The sequence below is a fragment of the Astyanax mexicanus genome, chromosome 12 (assembly GCF_023375975.1).
Source record: "Astyanax mexicanus isolate ESR-SI-001 chromosome 12, AstMex3_surface, whole genome shotgun sequence".
Classification (NCBI taxonomy): domain Eukaryota; kingdom Metazoa; phylum Chordata; class Actinopteri; order Characiformes; family Acestrorhamphidae; genus Astyanax; species Astyanax mexicanus.
Genome location: NC_064419.1, coordinates 19,885,979 through 19,909,437, shown reverse-complemented (window position 1 = coordinate 19,909,437; position 23,459 = coordinate 19,885,979). Strand labels below are relative to the sequence as shown.

The window sequence follows — 23,459 nt, the reverse complement described above, 5'->3', positions numbered from 1 at the left end:
ATTTACATTTTATTATTTTATGCCTCATAAAATTTTAATAATATATTATTTATTATTATTATTATTATTATTATTATTATTATTATTATTATTATTTATTAATATATATATGGTAATGCCATCTAGTGACTTTTTTGGTAGCAACAGTGTGCACTATTAAAACTGCAACGTGCAAAATAAAATAAAAAAAATAAAAAAATAGGAACAATTAAATCCTTAACAAACTGAACTCTATCCTACTATAACAGTTAAACATGAAAAATAAGACTCGGTCCCTGAGAATTACAAGTTTTTTTCTTTAAGAAAGATATATTATTAACTTTATCTGAGAGAAAGATGTTTTTTTAATTCAATGGAAAGCAACAGGTGTAGTCAATCATAAGTTTAAGATTTTTAATCCACCTGACTGTGATCTATAGTCAGTGTTCTCAAGTCACACTGACACACGCATTTCAGCGAGTTCACACGCTCTCACCTGCGCGCACCCACCCCTCCGTCAGATACAGATACAAAACCTTGACTTCGATACTCGAGACCATGACCTCATTTCGATCGATTTCGATAAAATATCGAGATCGTGACACCCCTAGGCAGCACAGATTTGGGCTAAAATGAAATGTAATCAATCTCCAGTCAGAACCTACTCCTGAAATTGGAACGGGTTAGGAACTCAGTAAGAAAATGAACTTTTTACACTGTAAAACCACAGTATAGGCTACAGTGCACTTGCACTGTATTGTCTTCAGAAGTCACTAAATTAGTTTATCTATATCTTTATCTATATGTAACTTAGTCGCACTATAAATAAATTTGTACTGTATAGGCCTCAGCTGGTTTGTTAGAGAAATCTAGTAAACAAAGAGCATCATGAAAAACAAGGAACTTACCACAAAGGTATTCTACAACTGCAAACCTACCAAGACATGGCCGTCTACCCAAACTGACAGATCAAGCAAGGAGAGCACCAGTCCGAAAAGCAGTCAAGAGGCCTATGGTCACTCTGATGAGCTGCAGAAATCCACAGCTCAGGTAGGAGAATCTGTCCTCAGGACTAGTATAAGTCATGCACACCACAAAACTGGCCTTTATGGATGAGTGGAAAGAAGAAAACCATTGTTGAATGCAAGTTATAGGAAGTGCCGTTCACAGTTTTACACAAGCACAGCAAACATGAGGAAGAAGGTGCTGTGGTCAGATGGAATGAAGGTTGAATTTTTGTCCTAAATGCAAAAGCTATGTGTGGGGGGAAAAGTAAAACTGCTCATCACTCTGAACACATCATTAAACATTATGGTGGCAGCAAAATGCTGTGGGGATACTTTTCCTCAGCAGGGACAGAGACGCTGGTCAGAGTAAATGGGAAAATAGATAGAGCTAAATACAGGGCAATCCTATAAGAAAACCTGTTGGAGGCTGCAAAAGAAATTGGGAGGAAGATTCATATTCCAGCAAGACAATGACCCTGAACATACAGCCAAAACTACAGTGTTTAGATTAAAGAGTTTGAGCTATTCTGCAAAGAAAAATGGGCTAAAATCACACTCTTTAGATGCTCAAAGCTGGTAGAGACATACCCCAAATGAATTGCAGCTGTAATTGCAGAGAAAATTGGCTCTACTAAGCATTGATCACACAGATTTTTATTTGATTAACATTTTGAAAACCAAGTATCATTTTTATTTCACAAAAATGTAAAAAAAAAAAAAAAAAAAAGGTATGGGACACTAATAAATTACAGATTTGGGACTTATTTAGGCCATATCTACATTGCTAACAGGCTTTATTTTCTTTTACCATTTTAAAATATTGAAATATTGAAAACTTCTCTCTTATTTTCACACTTGATGCAATTTGATCAGGCAAGTGTGAATAAAGTAATTAAACTCAGATGCAGACCAAAAATAACACAAGATACTTATGAAGTGGTGGTCTCTGTCCATTTCTAAACAAATCCTGGAATGGCCTTTTTTAGTGTAGTTTAACCTGGTATATTTCCCAGATAATTACTAAAGCTATAAACAAAATGTCATCTATGCCATTAATCCATGTTGTATCACACAGTAATCTGCAATGGACCTTCCTCCTGTTTTTACTTCCTCACTTTTGCCCCAGACAGGTCTGACCAATTAGAAGAGAGAACATTCACACATAGTTTGTTTTGACACATTTTGGTGTCATTTTGTTTTTCAAGTTTACAAACGCATTAACAGATTCAGATCAACCAAAAAAAGTGGTCTCCAGTCCTCTTACTGGATAAATAATCTAATCTTCCCACATATTTTTTCATATTTTGAATCCAACAGATTAGTCCCTTTAGAATCCATTAATTGATGGAATGATGAGTGTTAGATTTGAGTTGGAGGTGAAACCTGCTGAAAGGTAGCTCTCCAGTAGGAATGTTGAAGACCACAGGTGTAACAGGTTTTAGACATTACCAATATTACCAAACCAACAAGCATGGCTGGCAAAAACAACCATGAGCATACTGGTCTTTTGGTTCATGTTGGCTGACCAGTTTGTTGTTGTTGATCTGGCTGGTGGACCAACTAAAACAGAGGGATTCAAATCTGGACCTTCTGCATCAAGTTTTTAATGGAATGAAATGACAATGTAATGAAAATCCAGAACTAATCAGTTACATCAGCTGTTCCATTCATTTCCAGTGATCACACACTGGGTCCAAAGCCTTTTTTAAGCAAAACCAACACCAGCATGACCAGCACAAACAACTTGACCAATATGGTCATGCTAGATATAACATTAACACACTTTATGGTCATACTGGTCAATCTGCATGACCAGCTTGTTTGTGTTGTTCAGGCTGCTATAGAAGTAGAAGTAGCTGATAAAATGTGTGGTCCTGAAGTAAGACACTTTTTAGAAATTGCTTAAGTGTACATTGTCAAGCATTTGCTTCAAGATGTCTGAGAATTCCACAGGAATGAGGCAATGGTCTTGTTGATCAACATGTTTTAAAATGTGTGCAGTAAACCTAATGTAAGGGTGGCTGCTAGCTAGCTTTACACTTCTGCTTCTGCACACAGCTACACAGCATATAGGGTTCTTGCCCAAAAGTGGGGAAAAAAAAGCATAACTTTAAATATAGTGTAGATTTGATACAAACATGTATTAATCAGCTGTACTGTGTTTTATTAAACCTTCAAGAGAAATATGTTAGACCTGGAGCTCCTTCACAGACACAAAAACAGGAATGACATGTTAGCAGTTGAGGGGCCCAAGGCCAAAAGACAAAAGACAAGGCCACATGCTGTTCTTACTTACAACAGCATGTGATCATAATAATACGAAATAACACAATCATAGTGAAAACACAGCCAGGTTATTAGTATGTACCAGCTGTTGCTATTTCTATGAGAATGACGTTTTAGGGGAAATGAAACCTGAAATAGGAACATATTCTATTTACACCAGGAGGCAGTAGCACTTGGTGACTCACTTTATTGCAGAGATTCATAAATTCATTTGGCCATTCTCAGGATGTAAGCATGTATTTGGACCCCATATATGCATGACAAAACCACTGGAGTGTATTATTATTATTATTATTATTATTAACAGCCTTGACAGAAGTAGAAGCAGGAAAAATGGTAAATGCAATTCGGTGACTTTCACCAAACATTTCAGCTGCAAGGCATTACACACGTTAGCCAGATAGTCATGTTAAGACATGCCAGTCCTGTTGCATAAGCATGCCAGTCATTAAGGCACATAGCAGGGTATACACATAATCTAAAGTGCAAAATCAGGAGTTGGTTTTTATTGACCGTTAATTCTTTGAAGCAAGACTGGGGATCTATAGCACAACCAACACCACCAGAACAAAGAATCAGAAAAAGTTTAATGATCTTTCAAATAAAAGTCTCATCTGGATAATCTCCAACATACAAATGTACACACCTCGCATTACATCCCGGTTTCTATATAAAAGATACAGCATGTCCGTAAACTCCTACACTCTTAAAAATAAAAGGGCCAAATAAGGGTTCTTTCTAGTGAAGTAGGACTTATTTTAGTTGCCTAAAGAATCTTTAAGTTGAGTACTTTTCATAGTGTGTTTTTTTTTTTATATGAAGCACACATTTTAAATTCTTCAAGGAACCTAAAGTTGTCTTATTATTATGGAATCAAGCAAAATAACCCTCTTTGGAACCTTTATTTTTAAACACGTAGAGTCCATGTTTGATGGAAAAGGTCTAGCTTAAGCCTCTGCTTACAATCTTCCTTTTTATTTTTAGTATATTTAGTATATTAGAGCAAGACAAACATAATCTGTAGGTTGGTTTGTAGTTCATATGGTATGACAGAGAGTGCTTTGTACAAACCATGTACTATGCCTGATGACAGCGTCAATTACAGTTTCTGGCAGGATGCATCATCTGTTGAGGTGAGAAAATTGGGAATGCGATGGATGGGAGTTGAGGAATTTTTCGTACGTCTCAACGTTACTAAACTACAATATATTCAAATGATTGTAAATAAATTATCAAAACAACCCTGGATGTTTAAATAACATTCATGAAAAGAAGCACTTTTAGATCAAGGAGATCAAGGCTGAAGGAGCATTACAGAAACCTATTGTCCCAAATCTATTCCCTGTGTTATATCTATAAATGGAGTTGCTTCAAAGTGGACCTTCTCAAACACGAATAAGGAAACAGAGCACCTAAAGGGAGGAAAATTCAGCTGTATATGAACAAGTATTTGCATGTTTATGAAAACAAATAGGCTTTATGACAGGATGAGTCTGAAACCTGGAACCCTGGCACCTTCCATATCAGGCTATGTGGATAAAGACAAATTCTACTACAATAAACAAACAGAGGTAGACCTTTTATGAGGCTTAAATCACACAAAAGCCACTCAACAAGCTTTGAGAATTTGATGAATCTCTATTTTCATTTGGATATTAGGAAAAGAATGTCAATCATAGATGACCATCGGGGGGCTTTTCGCAGATAAAATTTTGACTGATTGTTATTATTGTTCTTTGTTTTGTTTTGTCTTGTCTTCCATAGCCTGTTTCACATCCCTTTGCCTGGGTAGCCCCTGTGTTCCTGGTGTTTTTTTTTTTTTTACCAAGTAACAAGAGCTACAGCTTCCTAGACATGTGGCTTCTCAACATTAACCCTCTGAAGGTGTTCAGGTCCACTCTGAACATCCTTCAACCATATCAAGTGATAAGACAGTCCGGTAGTTTGGCAGCTTAGGCTGGATTTACATCGCCCATGCCTTCAGCTCTTCCATGTCGTCTTCATCCTCTTCCTCTCTCTTCTTGGCTGCAAATAGAAAATATACATAGATTTATAATTACTATAAATATTTTTTTGTTATTATGAGAGGAACATATTGCTGGGAGCGGAGTGCAGCTGCACTTTTTTTTTTTTGCACTCGTTGGTAAGTCATAGTTTGTACTAAATCTAAACCTTCTATCAGTGGCTACTTTTTATTAAGTAATTTTAATTTGTTTAGATTAGCCCATTTATCACAAAACATACGATGTTTAACCCAGCTGTGTCCATTCTTATCTTACAACAGTGAATCTAGTGAAACTGCAAGCTTCTCATGACTCCACTCAGTTCATTCTAGTTTCTAACAATTGGTCTGGTGTGCTCCCACTTGGTTGGAATGCAAACTTGCATTCACAACAGCCCTTTACAGAGAGGCCTCGACAGCCTCGCTTTAGCCATCTCCTACTGAGTGCATTTACATGCACTTCATAATCTGATTTCTGCAATCATCAGTTATCAGATTATGCTAGTAGTATGTAAACGGAATACTCTGATTTCTTAGATTATATGAAATCGAAAAAAAGTGAGCTGGATTTTAGCTTATTAATCATATTTCTTAGTCCTTGCATCCTTTTAACCGGAGTATATTCACACCTGCAAGATGGCAATAAAATGTTTTCGGACTGAGAATAAAACTAAAGGATTTACATTTTAAATAATAATAGGATAGTTTTCAAGCCAAAGATCTCCATTCAAAGGGCTCTGTAGTCTAAAGCTAGGCTTTATTCCTTTCTGGAAAACAGCCCCAATTAAAAAAAAAAAAAAAAAAAAAGAGTTTTATGTGATGTTTACATTGCAATTATTCTAAAGGAGAATTGTCTGGTTGCATAGCAAAAATCTGATTATTGGCCTACTCAGATTTCCTGTTATTTGATTACCCAGGTTCATGTTAACACATTGATTGGATTACTGACAAACTAACAAACTAATGTTCTGCAGTAATCAGATTATGAAGTGCATGTAAATGTACTTACTTTAGATTTAAACTAATCAGACCTAGGAAATCAGTCTTCAAATCTTCTATTCAAATCAGCAGTACAGACAGATACAGTATCTTAAGGCAACCAACCCTTTCTTCTATAATATGTTTCAAAATATTTTGAAAGCAAGATATTATAATAAAATACCATTTGTGTGTTTATTTTATTGATTTAACATCATAGATTTGTGCTTTCTAGACTTTGTCTAGAACATTTTGTTTTACAACATTTTTCTCCACAGTATTGCATATAGATGTCTTTAGTTACATTGAATCTGTAACTGTTTACACAGCTGTGTTTAATTTAACACAGACAATAAAAAATTGTCAGATTATTGTGATTGTATTATGACTGCTTAGTCACATCAGTTCCCTTCATGATGCAATATAGTTTCTGATCTGTGAATAAGTCCTGTACAGCACAAAACCTGGCTTACTCGGTTTGGAGGGTAATGAGGTGGAAGGCACGCTGGGCAGCGGTACATTTTCTGTGCCACCAATTTCCAGCAGGGTATTGTCCAGTTCCTCCTGTTCCAGCTCCTCCAGTTCAGCCATCAACTCGTCCTGGAGATGATAACCACTAATTAGGTCATGGGATACTGAAACAGTGCACAGTGCTCACAACAGAATGAGTCAGACACATTGTTTGCTAGGCAACCTAAAGCAATGCAGTCGAAATGAATTCGATTTTTAAGCTGTTATGCTGGTAAAGAGTTTTTTTTTTTAAATAAAACTAATAAATAATAATGCTTTTCATCATTTATATTTTATTATATTTCCCTTTTATAGAGGTCTTGATGACAGTGCTTAATACAGACAGACCTTTGCCAATTAACATACATGTTTACTGGGAGTAAAAAATGCATTTAAATGACTTCTGCAGAATTACCAAATTTAAGTACAAAGAACATTAATCCAGTTTATTAGGCATGTTTCTGAAAAAAGCTCAATTCTAAGTCTGCTTAAAGCATTACTGTATGTACAAGATCAGATACAAATACAAAAAAATAGCATTTTCTACAGTGTAAATTGTATATATTTAATTAAAAGATGTTTTCGTATAATTAGTTTATGTAATAATAATAATAATAATAATAATAATAATAATAATAGTAAATAGAGTTCAACAGTGCAACAGTATTTTTTTTGTTTAGAAAAATAAAAAGCTGTAAAATAAAATAAAAAAACACAACAATAAAGATTACTGTAGTTTTTAAAGAAACAAATATGTTATCGTACCTCATCAAACTCTTCTCCAAAGCCAACAGGCTTAGAAATGGCATCTGAGATTTCCTGAGCCAGCTCCTGCTGTTCAGTAATGTCTTGCATAAGGTCATCTACTTTGTCTATGTCCCTACAGACATGAGAGGGATGAAAAACAGACAATAATTAATTAAAACATTTTTTTTAAATCCTTTTCAGTGGAAGCCAATGTACAAATAATGTTTTTTTAATAATTGTATTTTGGAGTGTTTCTATTGTTTCATCAATCATTAAAATTTTAATGTAAAGAACATCTACCAGATTCTGAATATGTTAGAAAGTGAAACCGAAAAAAAAAACAGACATACAAGGTTTTTATAATGACAGGCCTCTCACAATAACTTTAGTCTTTTGGAAGATATGTAGTCACAAAATAACTGCGATAAACAATACTACTGTAATTTTTAGGTGCTCGTATAAATGATAATGAATGCATAATAATGTAATTACACCCTTTTAAGGAGCACCCAACTTTTAATTATTAGGAATTAGAATATTAAATCAACTTGGAATACAACATTTTTATGTTATATAGCAACTCAACTATGTTATAATAGTTATAATGTTATAAATAATTTCTCACTAAGTAAACAATGGACAATAATGAGGTCAGCAATGATGATCGACGGCATGTTCACACACTGTAGAATAAATCAATAACGTAAATATTGTGACAAGCCTGACAGCATGACTGATAACCACTAGTATGAATGTGAATGTACTTTTTGATCTTACATGTTCTGATGAGCATTCTTCATGGCCTTGGCTGCGAAGCCCATGTTTTTGAGCACTTCTGTGTTAGTGTTGGCATTTTCCAAAGCCTCCCGCTGGAACTCGATGGTAGACAGAGTGCCATCAATCTGAGCTAGCTGCTTTTCGTAGCGCTTCTTTCTCTTCAGGGCCTGAAGAGCAGCTAGAGAAAGTGGAAAAACACCTTTTCAGACTCTATTTATAGATATAAATACAGTATGACGTCGTCTGAATTACTTTACACTGTGCCAGTTCATGAATGTTGACACAGTTGTAGATGACTCAGGGAAATGAGTCATATCGACTGGTCTATATTTGAGGTCAAATAAGTTTAAAGAGAACCCTGATCCTTATATAACGGAAAAGACAATTTATTTACTAAAAATGGGCAATTGGTGAGGGGGGGGGGGGGGGGGGGGGGTAGGGGGTGCGGGGGTGGGCAAAAGGTGGAAACATCCATTTCAAAAGTATCAAAACTACCATTCACCAACCAGTTTTCACAATCCACATATAAAAAATAGGCTGACAAAACATCTAATTTTTAATTCTCTGTTTTTATGAGGTCATATTTACATATGACACCTGCTTAGTCATTTTTATTTATGAAATCTATACTTTTAAAGAGTTAATATTGTTTTTGTATGGTATTGTTTGGAACACTCTCTTCTGTCCCGGTAAGGCTTTTTACTAGATTGCAATCAGCAACAAGTGCATTAGTGAGGTTCGGATGTTGGAATATTTACCGCTCCAACTCATCCTATAAGTAATGAATGGAACACCATCAGAGTACCACTTAGGAGCACGAAATTGGACAAAACTGACCTCAAAATAATTTGTTTCGCAATATATTTAGTGATATTATGAAATACAGTAGCCCTCCTCAGAAATTAGTCAATCACTTATTATATTAATAATGCACTCTGATTGATTATCAAAAACTGGAGTAAAATAAACTGCACTGGGCAGGTTACACCCAGTCTTGAGTATAGAATTATTTATTTAGTGATAATAAAAACACACTAAAACACTGAATTCAATTCATATCTTACTGGGACAGACACACATACAGTATAGCCATTTTAACTATAGTGCTACAGTGCTCATGCTCCATTACTCTAATACTGTAGCATGAAGAATAAAATTCATACACACTGAAATTTGGTAACTGGAGAACCAAGGGAACTTGGCTTCCAGAATAATTTATTGTATTTTGAAATGCATAGTAAAGTTGTTAGCATATCTGTTTTTATTTAAATACGCTGCAGTTTGCACAATGAAATAAAAATGTTTTCCTGCTTATGCAGATTTATTCCTTTATATATTATGTAACTGTTTGGTCAAAGTAAACCCTATAGTAATCAAAGCCTTCATGTTTTAGTTTACATGTACTGGTAGTAGAATAAGCCACAAACTTAACACAAAAATAAATCTAAAATATATAAGCAAATAATATTAATCAAAATCCCATGATATACAGTGAAATCACCAGGATCTTAAAAAAAAGTGATATTTTTTGTTCAAATCATGTTTTGTTTCTGCCCAGCACTAATATCCAACAATCCAGCTACCAGAAATTCCGCTTGTCTATTCATGGGCATGTTAAACAGAGTGGCTTAATCTGGACTGCTTCTTTGAGAGGGTTATAGAAACAGGACTGCCAATCTAAACAAAAACTGCTGTTTAATTATACTGGATAAAGACAAGTTGGAAAATGATTGTGTATGTATGTATTAACAATAACTGACTTAAATGGAAAATATACAAAATATGGCTTTTTTAAAGCTTAAAAAAGTGTAAAATAGTGTTAAAATGGAACTGTGATCATGTGGAAGCAATTAAACATCACTGTTGCATTATGAGTTTGTTTGGTTGCACTAAACTTAAACAGAAAACACACAGACAGTATATATAACCTATAAGGATATTATATTTGATAGATTCGTTGTCTTTTTAGACACGTTAAAGCAGCTAGTCTCGATTTTCTAACCGGCTATGCTAGGTTTTAACAGAGTTAAAACAAAACACTCACTGTCTATCTAGCTACAGAAACCCAGCGTTTACAATCCAGTCCACGGAAACAATGATCCACTCCGTGTTTTCCCTCAGTCTACTAACACACGTTAGCCTATCAGGGCTGTGCGGCGCTGATTACCTGGCTCAGGTATGTTAGCAACAGCCGCGCAACAACTGGAACAGAGCGAAACCTTGGACTGGATTCAGGAGCCGGATTTACGGAACATGGACTGCTCCCCTGTGTCGCAACCAGTTTTTCCACCGTGACGCAAAATTAGATCACGCACACATGATAAGAGACTTCGTCACACCTTTCAGCTCCAGTACACTTCCTTAATGTAGCTGAACTTGCTAAAAAACACAGCTGGAGGTTCTATATATAATCCATGTGTGAGATAAAGATCAATATAAATAAAAACATAAACAGGGTAGAAACACCATATTAACACCCTGGGTTTAGTGGTGGCCTCTTTCTTAGTCTATAAGCTTTAGTTTACTGGGTTTAACTGGGTTTAGTAGGTTCGGTTTAGCTACTAGCTAACCTAGCGCAGGTAGTCAGTAAACAGTACTTAGTATTTAAAGTGAACTGGGGTAAAAGAGCCAGATACGTTTTAAATATTAATATAAAGCTCATAAACACACAGTAGCAGGTTATCTAGTTACCTCGTTTGTTTTTGGTGCCGTTCTTCTTGGCCGTCAGCAGCTCGGCCGAGATCTTCTGCTCCAGGAACTCCTGCTTTTTGGTCAACATCGCCTCCGTCTCCCGGAGCTTCTGGATCGCCTCCTGCGGGGTCGCGGCTTTCCCCGCCTTCCCTCCGCCACCAAACAGCTTCCCGAACACCGACATGTCCGCAGCGCCCCTAAAGTCTCAGGGTTTCTGAGTTAAACCCGTTAAAATGGTTCCTGTCTGACCGCTGACCGCTCGCTCCCTGTCGGGATTGTTGATGCTGCTGTAGCCGAGCTTCCGTCTTCAGGCCTCTGACGTTTGATTGGTGGACTGTGAGGGTCCACAGCGCCCCCTCAGGGCGGAAATGCCAGTACACGCCTCCGGGTGGGAAACTCCCTAAAACACGTGCTAATATTATAGCTACAGAATTACCGTCATAAATCCCTGTTCAGGGGGAGAAAATGTGAGATTAACACAGCAAACAAAACTTTTATGGTTAATATACATGAAACCCCCCAGGAAACCTGTCACAGTAACACCATTACATAATTTTTTTTGAGAAGATATGTTGTTCTTAGAATAATTGTGATAAATATTATTAAATAATTGTTAATTGTTGTCAAGAAGAATTATTAGAGATTACGTCCAAATATAAGTAATTATAACATATATGTAATTATAATGACAGACCTAACCCCCAGGAAAAGCTAAATAGTATTTATTTAAAATTTTACATAGAAATCAATCACTACATCATTTGATGCGTAGTGAAATCAGGTGGAAAGGGCTTTAAAAGTCTAAATTTATTACATCCCAGAAAAGTATATATTGACCATTTGAAAAAAATAAAATTAAGTAATTGATTACATTTTCTTATAGTTCTTTGAGTGCAGAAGTGACACCTAAAAGGGCACATAAATGGGCCACCTAATAAATCAAATTAGAAATAAAAGTACTATGTAAAAGCTAGTATGTAACAAAAGCTAATATAAAACTAAATGTAATACAAAAAAACAAATGTATAGATAAATTAATCTTTAAAGGCATTATTTTATGAAAAAAAAAAACAATTGTCTGTATATAGTAGCTATAAAACCATAAAACATGTAGTGGCAATAAAACATGATTAAAAACACCTAAAGATATCATAAGTAAAATTTGGCCAAATAATTTTAAACTTAGGCAAACTTTGTCAATCTTCATATCCACTACTGGAGCTGTGCAAAATATTTAAAGCATCCTTTAAAACTTGTAATCTTTGTGATATGAGTATAGCCCAAATTGCTTTTCAACCATTATTAAATACAAACTTCTATTACATTATTAGTAGTATTATTAATACATTAATAATCATTGTTAAATTATTATATTAATAAGGCCCCTTATTAGGGGAGCTTAAGCACCTCTAAAAGTGAAGTGTGTGTGTGTGTGTGGCCAGCCAGTCATGGATACTGGTTTGTTTTTGCAAAGCAAAGACCCATGTTCAGGTGTGTGAATAAGGTGAAAAGAAATTATAGAACTTTATTGCTCGGCATGAGAAGTAAAATCAATACTAAGTTATGAATAGCTTCCCGCTTTTAACTATTTTAATTTGACCCGATACTAGAGTATGCAGCTGTGGGAGGTATTTTTGATAAAATTATGTAATAATTTTATGCGTCAGTTTTTTCTCTTTATCTTCTGAAAATATGTTTAAAAAGTAACACACCTGTTCCCAGTAAAAAATGTTGTATTATTTTAATATAAAAAGTTCAAACTAAAGAGAAACAGTACAAACTAGGTCTACTACAAGTTGATATTATACATTTTTAATATCATACAAATACAAGACAAAGTAGCATTTTACTGTAAGATCAGTACTCCATAGGGAAAGTGTTGCTCAGATATGTGCCTTTAAAATGTACTTCAGTGGACAATTCCAACACTGAACACAGGAGGTCAGACTATACCTACTTTTCTCATTTACTGTAGGCTTATTGCAGTTTTTCTCTGTCAATTTGAACATCATTAATATTTGCTTAACAGTAAGTATATTTCTCAAAAACAGCAGCACATACTGGATCATCAGCTAATATCTGATCACTCAAAGACCCTTGTACCTTTAAGTCCCAAAGGTCAGTTTTATATCAGTGAACATTTCACAGTCATCAGAATGAAGAGTCCCTTTGTCACTGATGATATACAAGACTGTTAAGGTGCTGTCATTTATCAGAATACTCTGTCAGTATTTTCTCATACCTAATGTTTTGACGACAGATTGAAAATGCTTTAAAGTGCTGCACTTTTTCCTGAGTAGCATATCTCAATGTCAGCAGTACAAAGTTACACATTACTGTTGGACAAAATTAATATTTATGATATTACTGTAAAGTGAGAGATAGTGTGGGAAAGAAAAGTCAGTCAGTCAGCAAGAGATGATCGACATAATACCTATGGTGTGAGAAAATAATAAAATAAATCAGAGACAATGTTCTGGAAGACTTTTGCAAACAGGCAGGTCAGCTTGTCCACGTTGGACATGCCTTGAATTGACACCAACTGAGAACAATACAAGTTTATTGTGTTCCATTTGAACAAGTGAAAAAGCAGTAACACCCATTTGCTACCTTTTTCGATCAAGTATCCTTGTAGTTTTTCTCATTGTATATACATAGGTGACATTTTAGTGAGTTTTTCTACAGTTAGGTCTAGAAATATTTGGACAGTAAATCAATCTTCACGATTTAAGCCCTGCATGCCCTCACACTGAATTTAAAACGAAACAACTAAGATGTAATTGAAATGTAGACATTCAGGTTATTTCAAGGGTATGAACAAAAATATCCTATGAAGTGTTCAGGAATTAGAACCATTTTCTACAACGCCTCCTCATTTCAGTGGCTCAAAAATAATTGGACAAAGTACCTCAATATCTATTTAATGGTCCCCATGGGCTATTCCCTCATTAATACATCATCAGTTGAGCAGGTAAGGTCTGGAGATGATTCCAGGTGTGACATTTGCATTTGGAAGCTGTTGCTGTGAACCCACAACATGCGGTTAAAGGAGCTCTTAATGGAAGTGAAACAGACCATCATTAGCATGAAAAAAAAGAAGAAATCTATCAGAAATGAAGAGTGCAGTGGTGACATCCATCCACCCATCCATCCATCCATCCATCCATCCATCCATCCATCCAAAGGGAAGATTTATGAGAGTGAATACAGAGGGTTCACCACAAGGTTCAAATCATTAATAAATAGGCCGGTTTAGACTTTACAAAAAAAAAAAAAGGGTTCTGGAACAGCGTTCTTTGGATAGGTGAAACTAAGATCAGCCTTTACCGGAATGATGGGGAAAAAGGTACAGAGAAGGCTTGAAACAGCTTGACACCACATCTTCTTTAAAACATGGTGGTGGTATGGTAGTGCATGGCTTCCAGTGGCACTGTGTCACTAGTGTTTATTACATTATAATATTTACATTTGTTTCATATACATGTAGTCCTGTAAAATGCTATCAAAAATAAATAAATAAAAGAATTCTCGCACAATTTTATGCATTTAAATATGAAACATAGCCAAATTAAATCAAAAGATATAAAAACCTTTGTTAATGGTCTTTTGAATGTATTTGTATAAAAGGCCCAGAACTGACTGTAGAGTTTGATAATTTATAAATATTTTATTTAGTGTCAAAATGTGCTTAATGTGAATACTTGTGGAAACCTGCCATTGGCTGAAGTTACATTTCATTCTCTGATGTCATTTCCTGTGGGATGTAATGTAGATTTTGCTGCCACATACCCTTCCCATCTTTTTAATTGAATTTAATTCACTTCTCAGTTCTTTAAGTAACATTAACGTTATTTGTATACTTGAAGTTGTATAGTCACATTGTATGCTTGAGTTGATACTTTTATGATACTCATATGATACTTTTTGTTGTGCTATCAACAAGCAACAGCCACTTCATTCTGTATACTCTCACTGAGTCTGTTTTTGAGGGTGACCACTAGATGGCGCCTAAGTACCACCTGAGAACTGTGGTGCCATAGATATGTTTTAGATACGCCTGTAGAATTTGCAGTTTCTTTATTTCAGTGCATTAGTATCTGTATTGTTATTCACAGATTTGCCTCTATTTGTTTCTCCTTGACCACAGCCTGTAACAATACCTATGTCCCTGCCTGTAATAAACCTCTTAAACAAAACTCTGGCTTTAGTGATGTTCTGGCCGATACACTGGATTGATCACAGTGTAACACGATACCAGAGCCAACAATAATACTTCCACAGTGGTCTCCAATACAGTATTGCATCAGTGTTTATCTGATGATCTTAGTGGAGAAAAGCACTAATGATTAGAAAAAAACATGGTTGTATGTGCAGTGTTTCATGTTCCAAAATACTTCCAAGAAATTTAGTCACATTTCGTAAAAATTGTTTAAACATTTAAGAAAAACTGTAATAAGTTAGATAAGTTGTGTATACAGTGTTTTTTTCAGTAGTCAGCTGTTTTTTTGTATTTTGAGAGTGTTTGGGCTGTGATTGACTGTGTGCACTAGTGTTTTGAATCAATAAACTGGTGTTGATTCAGGTTTTTGTGGTGTAACAAAAAAAATACGTGTTTGAGCAGGAAATGAACTGTTTGGCTAATTATGTGAGACAGATGGGTTGCTGTAATGTAAGTATTTTAGGTACTGGTAAACGCATTTTAGCAGTTGTAAAAAAAAGAAAACTTTAAGCAAAGTGGGTATGCAGTACAAATAAAGAAGTAAAAGTATATTGCAAAGGTCTAAAAATGAACAGAAATCAACAATATTGTAATGCAATTCTTTTTAATGATTTTGATTAAGGAAATAAAAACTGACTATACCGTCTTTATCAGCCAAGATAGACTTATTGATGAAGAACATGAATGCAAGGATTATACTAACAACAAATCTCCTGTCACTCTTCTTCAAGACACCGCAAGGGTGCATATGTTTAAAATGATTTAATTTCTTTCCAGAAAAGCAGAAGACCTGATCATAGGTCCATCCATTGATGTATTCTGTGGGGAAACAGAGAGACAGTCATATTAGTAGATGGTTCTGTACATAAAGCACCCTTCAAAGCATGGCTGGTTTGTACTATAGGGCGATTGGTTGTCAACGCCAAAGACAACAGAAAATAGACTGTTAAACAGTCTGTTAAACCGATTTTACCTCACCACCCTACATCATTACCACTGTGTTAGGATGCGGCTTTCAGTATTGTATCTGCTGCACCTAAGATAAAATGCTGTCTGACTAGACTGAAATTAATGTTTAGTGGGAAGGCTTAAGTGAAGGCTTCAATTAGATTTAAGTTAAAGTTGATCTCTCCATATTCAGAGTTATTTGTGAGGTTATACTGACAGATAACCGATGAATGAAAATCATTTTAATTAACAAGACATTTACAATTAATAATCCTGGAGAGAAAAGTCCATAAACACTGTACTGTATGTAACTTAAATATAAAATATTAAATAATGTCGAGTTGATTAATTTGCACTGCATGATTTGTGTCTGGGTGTTGTAATACACTTTCCGCTTTCTGATTAATGAAGCAGGGATGTTCACTGAGGGATCAAAACACTCACATATTATTTCGTAACCCTTTTCTAATTTATGCATCAGGATGGCTTTCTATTTGTATGCATTCTATTGGAAGTTTTTTTTGTGTGTGCATTTTTGTTTTTCTAAATTTTAGAATGTAACAATTTGCATTTCATAAAAAAAATGTATACATTTATGTCATCTTCCTCAGACATAAGACATATAAGATAATACATTTTCTGCACATTTTAGATGCAATTTTTATTTTTAATGATGTATTACTAAACTTGTGAGTTGATTGTGCTGTTATTTTTTCACATGCTGCTTCATTTTTTAATTATTTTACATTTTTTGCAATATTTGAAAGCAGCAGCTGTTTTATAATGTGCCGATGTGTGTTCTCTGTAGAGGACGTGTATATATATATATATATAAAAATATAATTTTAAAATCTGTTTAATCTGTATACATAATGGTTAGTTAAAAAAAAATAGGTGTAATAGTAAACAAAGTGTGCATTTGAGTGTGCAAGGTTCAACTGGTCATGCTGTTCTTCATACTTGTTTGTTGAGTTTCAGTTTACTAAGCTGTTCTGGGAACAGCTGAACTGACTGCTTCTTTACTTACATCCTTTGTGAGCTGATCACTTTCAGGAAACTACCTTCTTTGAGAAGCTCTGAGACGTCTTGGAGGGATTTTCCTGAAAGTGATCACCTAACAAAGAATGTGAGAATAATATGACTAAAAGAAAACTCACAGTTAAACTGCACAGAAGTACTTAATGATCAGGAACTTGTATGTATTGACACAGGGGTCAGAGAAGACACTGTTTGAAGCAGGGACGCTGCAGGTAGTCTTGCCGTCACAGCTGCAGAAATAGAAAACTTTGTTTTAATAGAGACAGATGTATGAAGAAAATCTATCTTTTCCTTTTTGTTTTACACACTGTGAAACAAAACAACCTGGTTATTTATTTTTTTGTGAGAATTGCACTGACCTTGTTTTAACTACAGACAGCGTGTTGCTGGAGTAGCAGTCAGTTTTGGTGATTTGACTGGTGGGTCGTCCAGCAGAACACGTGGTGGGGTCAGTTCTTCCATAGTTAGCACTGTCGATTTTTAATACACCAGATCCTGAATATTAAAGAATTTGCAGAGAGAAATATATAAAGGCTACTGGAAACTAGGGGGGGGCGATATGGCCCTAAAATAATATCACGATATTTCATGGTATTATCGCGATATCGATACTCTTGGCGATATGACAAAAAAATAAAAAATACACTACTGCAACAAAACAAAACTTACATTTTATTATTGTATACGATATGATACAGCATACCCCTAACTGCGATATAAAAAATACAAGAATTTTAGCAGATTTCTAACAGAAGTCAATGATTCAGAATGTCCCAAATATGCACTCCAAAAATCTCCAGATATCCAGGATTAAAGTAAAATAAGTGATACTGGACAAATATAATCTGTCTCTAGTAGATATATAATTGTAAATGATAAATGTGTGAATTTTTCTTTTGCTTAAAGAGCAAAAAAGATTTGTAAATGCAAAATGATGTGTTGAAAAAAGTGTTATTGGGTATAGGGCTTGAACAGCAATGTAAAAAAGAAGTGTACAAACCACACGTCAGAACAGCAGTACTGCCTTCACAGGTCACACTGGTCTCTGCAGGACACACAAATATTTCCTTAATGTACATTGGTTATGTTGTTAATGTTATTTTAGCATAGCAGGAAAATACACCACCTTTACTGAGACTTACTTAGATTTGGTTGGGCATAAATTTCATGCTACCCAAGCAAACGTTCTTTATTAAGACTTTATCAAGGGCCCTATTTCAGCAATCTATAGATTAAACGTTAACTTTGCACTGTGCAGCTAGATTTAGGTTGTGTCAGTGTGTCTTTGGTATCATGAGGACCCCCAAAAAAATATGCCTTGGGCAGCTCGAAATGCATACAAGGCATGTACCAATTCTCTTAATTAATCATGGGTGGGTTTTGGGCGTAACATGAAATAAACAAATTAATGTGTCACTTGCCATTACCTTTAAGAGCTGTGCATTTATGCTATGAATTTACAGGAACAGCAATGTTATGTTATTCTGTATTCTGTTTATTGTTGCTGTAAAAGTTGTGTTTGCGCGCTATGGTGCTTGTCTGATGGGTGACTGTTGTCAGGGTTCAAATCAGTCAGTGATGCACCTGTGTTTTTCGCCGCCAAGATAGCAATACACGAGAAATTTACCTGAACACACCTCACTTCCAGACCACCACGCTAATCGGCTAAGAAATATTCGTAAACACCGTCGCTATTTTAAAGGCGAGGGCAAAAGGCATTAAAATAGACTGTTTCCGAGGAAGGTACATAGTAATGAGCATCACGATGTGCCAAGCGCAGGGTGTAAGAGCTTTTAATGTAGTAACACTACATTCACCTACCTGTCGTACAGGTATACCTCATGCTCAGATATTTGTATGTATTGACACAGGGGTCAGAGAAGACACTGTTTGAAGCAGGGACACTGCAGGTAATCTTGCCGTCACATCTGCAGAGATAGAAAACAGTTTGTTCAGTGCTTTGTCCTTATAGAAGGGGGAGCAACTGCCCTCTCTAGCAACAAGAAAAAGCATCAAAGTGCCCTACTGGCTGCCTTTCTAATAAGGAAAAAGTGATTGCGTGCCCCCTAGAGTGTCCTTCCTGCAATAAAGTAAGATGATGTGCCCTCTAGATTATGAAGCATTTGGTAATGTATCTTAATAAGTGCTCATCTATGGATACCCATTGTCCCAAACGGTGCCCTTTCCTGTAGAGAAAATGGGATGTGGTGCTGTAAAGGGTTTTCTCCTACAGGTGAGGAAACATGATGTCTCTATAATGAAGAAGTGCCCACCAGTGGATTAAGGCCCAATTCCATTTCACCCCTTGGCCCTACCACTACAGGGTTAGGGTGGACCAATTCTTAGGACTACATGATCCTTCAAACTGAGATTTTTTAGAGACACACTCAAGATTATATAGATTTTGGCACAAGCGACCAAAGAAAGTTTTTTACTTGTTAAATTTTACAACAGCTACATTATTATCATAGCTTAACGTGTAGCTTCAATGTTTTATGGGCATTTTCTTAATGACAAGCTTTAAAAAAAATCACCAGTAGTTAGTCTCAGTAGCTATCTAACTTTCCACTTCCACCTTAACCATCACTGATCATCAGTAAATTTTGCATTTGCTTGAGGTCCAGTGTGAAGTTTTTCAGTGATGGTTTGGAGAGTCATGTCATCTGCTGGTGTTGGACCACTGTGTAATATTATTAAGTCCGAAGTCAGTTCACTGTCTCCCGGAAAATCTTACAGCACTTTATGCTTTCTTCTGCTGACAACTTTTATGGAGATGCAGATTTCATATCCCTGCAGGAACTGGCACACTGCCCACACTGCCAAAAGTACCAATTGGTCCTATATAATATTCTAACTTTCTGAGACACTGACTTTTGGGTTTTATTTGGCTGTAATCCATAATCATCAACAATAAAAAACAAATGTTAAAAATAGATCACTCTGTGTGTTCTATAAAATATCTATAAAATATAAAATATGAGTATCTATAAAATATGAGTTTTACATTTTGAACTGAATTACTGAAATAAACTAACTTTTCAATGATATTCTATTTTTTTTTACATGCACTAGTATATAACCATATTAGCTGCATGAAGGGTTGTCCCAATTCTCAAGGGAAGGATTTCACCCCTTTCTTTTGTAATTCTGTTCCAAGGGAAAGTGTTACACTTGAAAACAAGGGGTAGGTTTACAAAAGAGAAATGAGATTGGCCCTAAACCTATAGGTGCCCTCAAAATGGGATCAACTGTTTTTGATGTTACAGGGCAGAGTAAAGTTTTAATCATTCAATCTGCAAATGGGAAGTGAAGTAGGTGCCATTATTGATTTTGCCCCTGCCAAATAGTCTGAGTTTGCCATTGTAGTTGGCATTTTAAGTAAGTAAGTAAACAAGCAAAGCAAAAAATAAAAAAATACAAATTTAATAACAGCTTAGATACACCGGCAATACACCGCTGGGATGGAGGTTTGGAGTTAGAGTGAATTCGGACCTCAGAGACGATCCTGTGAAACACTAGTCCAGCTGCAGCAATAAAATCAGGTAAGCAGAGCCTGTTTAATCGATTGGTCTAAGCTAAATTTTGGACACAGTGGTCTCATTTGATTGCCTCCATCTAAAACAATAGAGAGACTGGATCTGGGCACATTGTAAATATCTAAATTTGGGTGAAATTTGGGGCATTGTATGTAGGTCTATCGTTTTGTTTGTGGCTTGCTCGCTTGAGGGATGAATGGGACCATATAAGGGGTGAAGTACTTTTAGAGTATGAGTGTCTAGTTTAATTTAAAGAGTAGTTTAAAAAGTGTGAACGGGGGTCCTTAGGGAAAAGTGGGCAGTACTCCCACGAAACCACGGGTGCGGCAAACCCCACCTGGATTCGGACGCGGGCCAGTAAAGCTAGGTTTTGGCGGTTCCTCGGGGTTGGTGGTCCTAGAAATACCGAAGTTCTATGACTGGATTATAGAGCGATTCTGTGTATGGCGTTTTGTCAGAGACAAGTAATCTGTCTGTATGTTTAGTTTAAAATATTGTATAGCGCAATCGGCTGTGTGTGCACTGGAGCTTATGTGTGTGTGTGAACTCATATGTGTAGGTAACCATGTCGCATAGTTGTGAAGTTGCTGCATACTAGTTTAACTGTGTGAATGTGGTTTAAAATATTGTATAGGGCAATCGGCTGCGTGCACACTGGTGCGTAGTTGTGAAGTTGCTGCATACTAGTTTTAACTGTGTGAATGGGTGTACAAGCCGAGAGGGCTTGAGTGTGATTGGGGAGGCAGTTACAGGTATTTGCTTCCGTCAGGGACGGCTATTTGAGGATAGAAGTAAGCACGGCTCGGCCGGCTGGTCAGGGACCAGGAGTACACACAAGAGTTGTCCTAGTGCGTTTAGGATGATCTTGTCATACTCAGAGTATTGCTGTACATTTGAGCATTAAAGGAAAAGGGGTTTGAGTCCCCTAGCAATGTGCTTTGCTTAATGTTGTCTGTGTCTGCGGGGTGAAATTAAAATTGTAAATTATAGTGCCTGTAAAATTTGTAGAATTAAGTTAAGTGATTGTGTGTGGCAGTGAGAGTGTGTGAGCGTGTGCATGTGACGGATTGTGTGAGTGTGTGTGAGCGTGTGCATGTGACAGAGGGTTTGAGAGTGTGTGTACATTGCAGTGAGAGTGTGTGAGCATGTGCATGTGATGGAGTGTGTGAAAGTGTGTATATTGCAATGAGAGTGTGTGTGAGAGTGTGTATATTGCAGTGAGAGTGTGTGAGCGTGTGCATGTGACAGAGTGTGTGTGAGAGTGTGTATATTGCAGTGAGAGTGTGTGTAAGCATGTGTGGAGCTCCGTCGGGCTCCGGTGAGAGGTATGAGTGGATGAATGTACAGAGTGGTGTGTGAGAGAAAATAAGAAGTACGGACGAGTCCCACTGCAGGGGAGGAGTCCAAGGCAGAGTAGGTGGTTAAAGTTGGGCCAATTCACAGAATTGGGAAAGGTTTCCTTTTGTACATTAACATTCTAGGAAAACACATTATAAAAATAGAAAAAGGATCAGTTCAGGAGGAAAAGAGAGGGCAATACACAGTAAAGATGGGGGATAGAGGTAAACAGGAGGGAGAATCTTATACGTGGGTATCCATGAACAAGCAGATAGAAAATTTAATAAAAAGATTATGGGGTGGTAAGCAAGACAAAGCAACTAAAAAGGGGGAGGCAGAATTGAGGACAAGAATTAGCTTAATTCTGGAGGAGCAAGGGTACAAACCAGACACATGAGGGGTTAAATTGGCCACCTTAATATGGGATCAGTGGAGAAGGGCAAAAGCAGAACAGGATAGGGCCCAGAAGCAACTAGAGAAGGCTAGTATTCTAGCTAAAAAATATGGAAGTTCAGAATACAAAGCACTTGTGCCTATAAAAAAAAAAAATCCAGCTACTGTCCGCATTTCCTATTGTATTGCATATTGTATTTAAGTGTAAACTGAGTTTATCATTCAGCGATATGCCAAATTATTTATATTCTTTTTTTTAGACTCTGAATGGGGGATACTGCTAGGGTAATAAAATAAAGTTCTAAATCAATATTATAATATAAGATCTGGAGCATGAATTTAGTTTTCATGGCATTTAAAACTAGATTGGGCTTATACAATGTCTTATGTAAAACATTTAATGAGCTCTATAGTTTTCTTGCTGCAGCACAAACAGAATCAGCTGAGCAATATACAATTGTTTCATCTGCATAATAGTGAATTTTGCAGTCTGAGGTAGAAGCAGAGCCAGCAATATAATTTAGGAATATATTAAACAAAACCGGACCAAAGATTTAACCTTGTGGTACACATTTAAGATACAGATGCTAAATCTGATTTATAATTATTCAATGACATGCGTTGTTTTAGTTTTGGGTCCACTCCAGAGCAGTTTTATCAAAGCCAATCATTTCTAAATTCTTTAAAAGAGGTATGGGAGTAAAGGTAATAGTGATGGTAATAAATAAAATATGTACATAATTAATAAATTATGGGTACGTGGGGCCTTGCACAGGCTTTCACGGGCAACACCAGCTTGTGCATTTATGACAGTACGACGTTCCTGGGTTTGCGCTCCCTAACTGTGCCCTGCAGGAACACTACAGCACTAAATGTTGATAAAACTGTGCTGCTACGCTGTGTGTGTTTCAGTGGGATAGGCTGGTTAGCCAAAGACGGGTAAGATACCAACATATGACAAAGGGACAACCTAAGGCAGGCACAGTCTCGATCTGACCACCATATGCAAT

The 23,459-nt window shown here is 36.2% G+C and overlaps 1 protein-coding gene across 1 annotated transcript; it reads right to left on the bottom strand.

Annotated features, from left to right (window-relative positions):
• Positions 1–3,842: 3,842 nt before the first annotated feature.
• LOC103026801 (charged multivesicular body protein 4c) lies at positions 3,843–11,295 on the bottom strand. Its single transcript, XM_007247900.4, has 5 exons — positions 10,978–11,295; positions 8,287–8,464; positions 7,528–7,642; positions 6,726–6,852; positions 3,843–5,297 (listed from the first exon to the last, which is right to left on the bottom strand). Exons 1-5 carry the CDS (start codon positions 11,159–11,161, stop codon positions 5,236–5,238), a joined length of 666 nt encoding a protein of 221 aa, XP_007247962.1. The 5' UTR covers positions 11,162–11,295; the 3' UTR covers positions 3,843–5,235.
• Between the last annotated feature and the right edge of the window lie 12,164 nt (positions 11,296–23,459).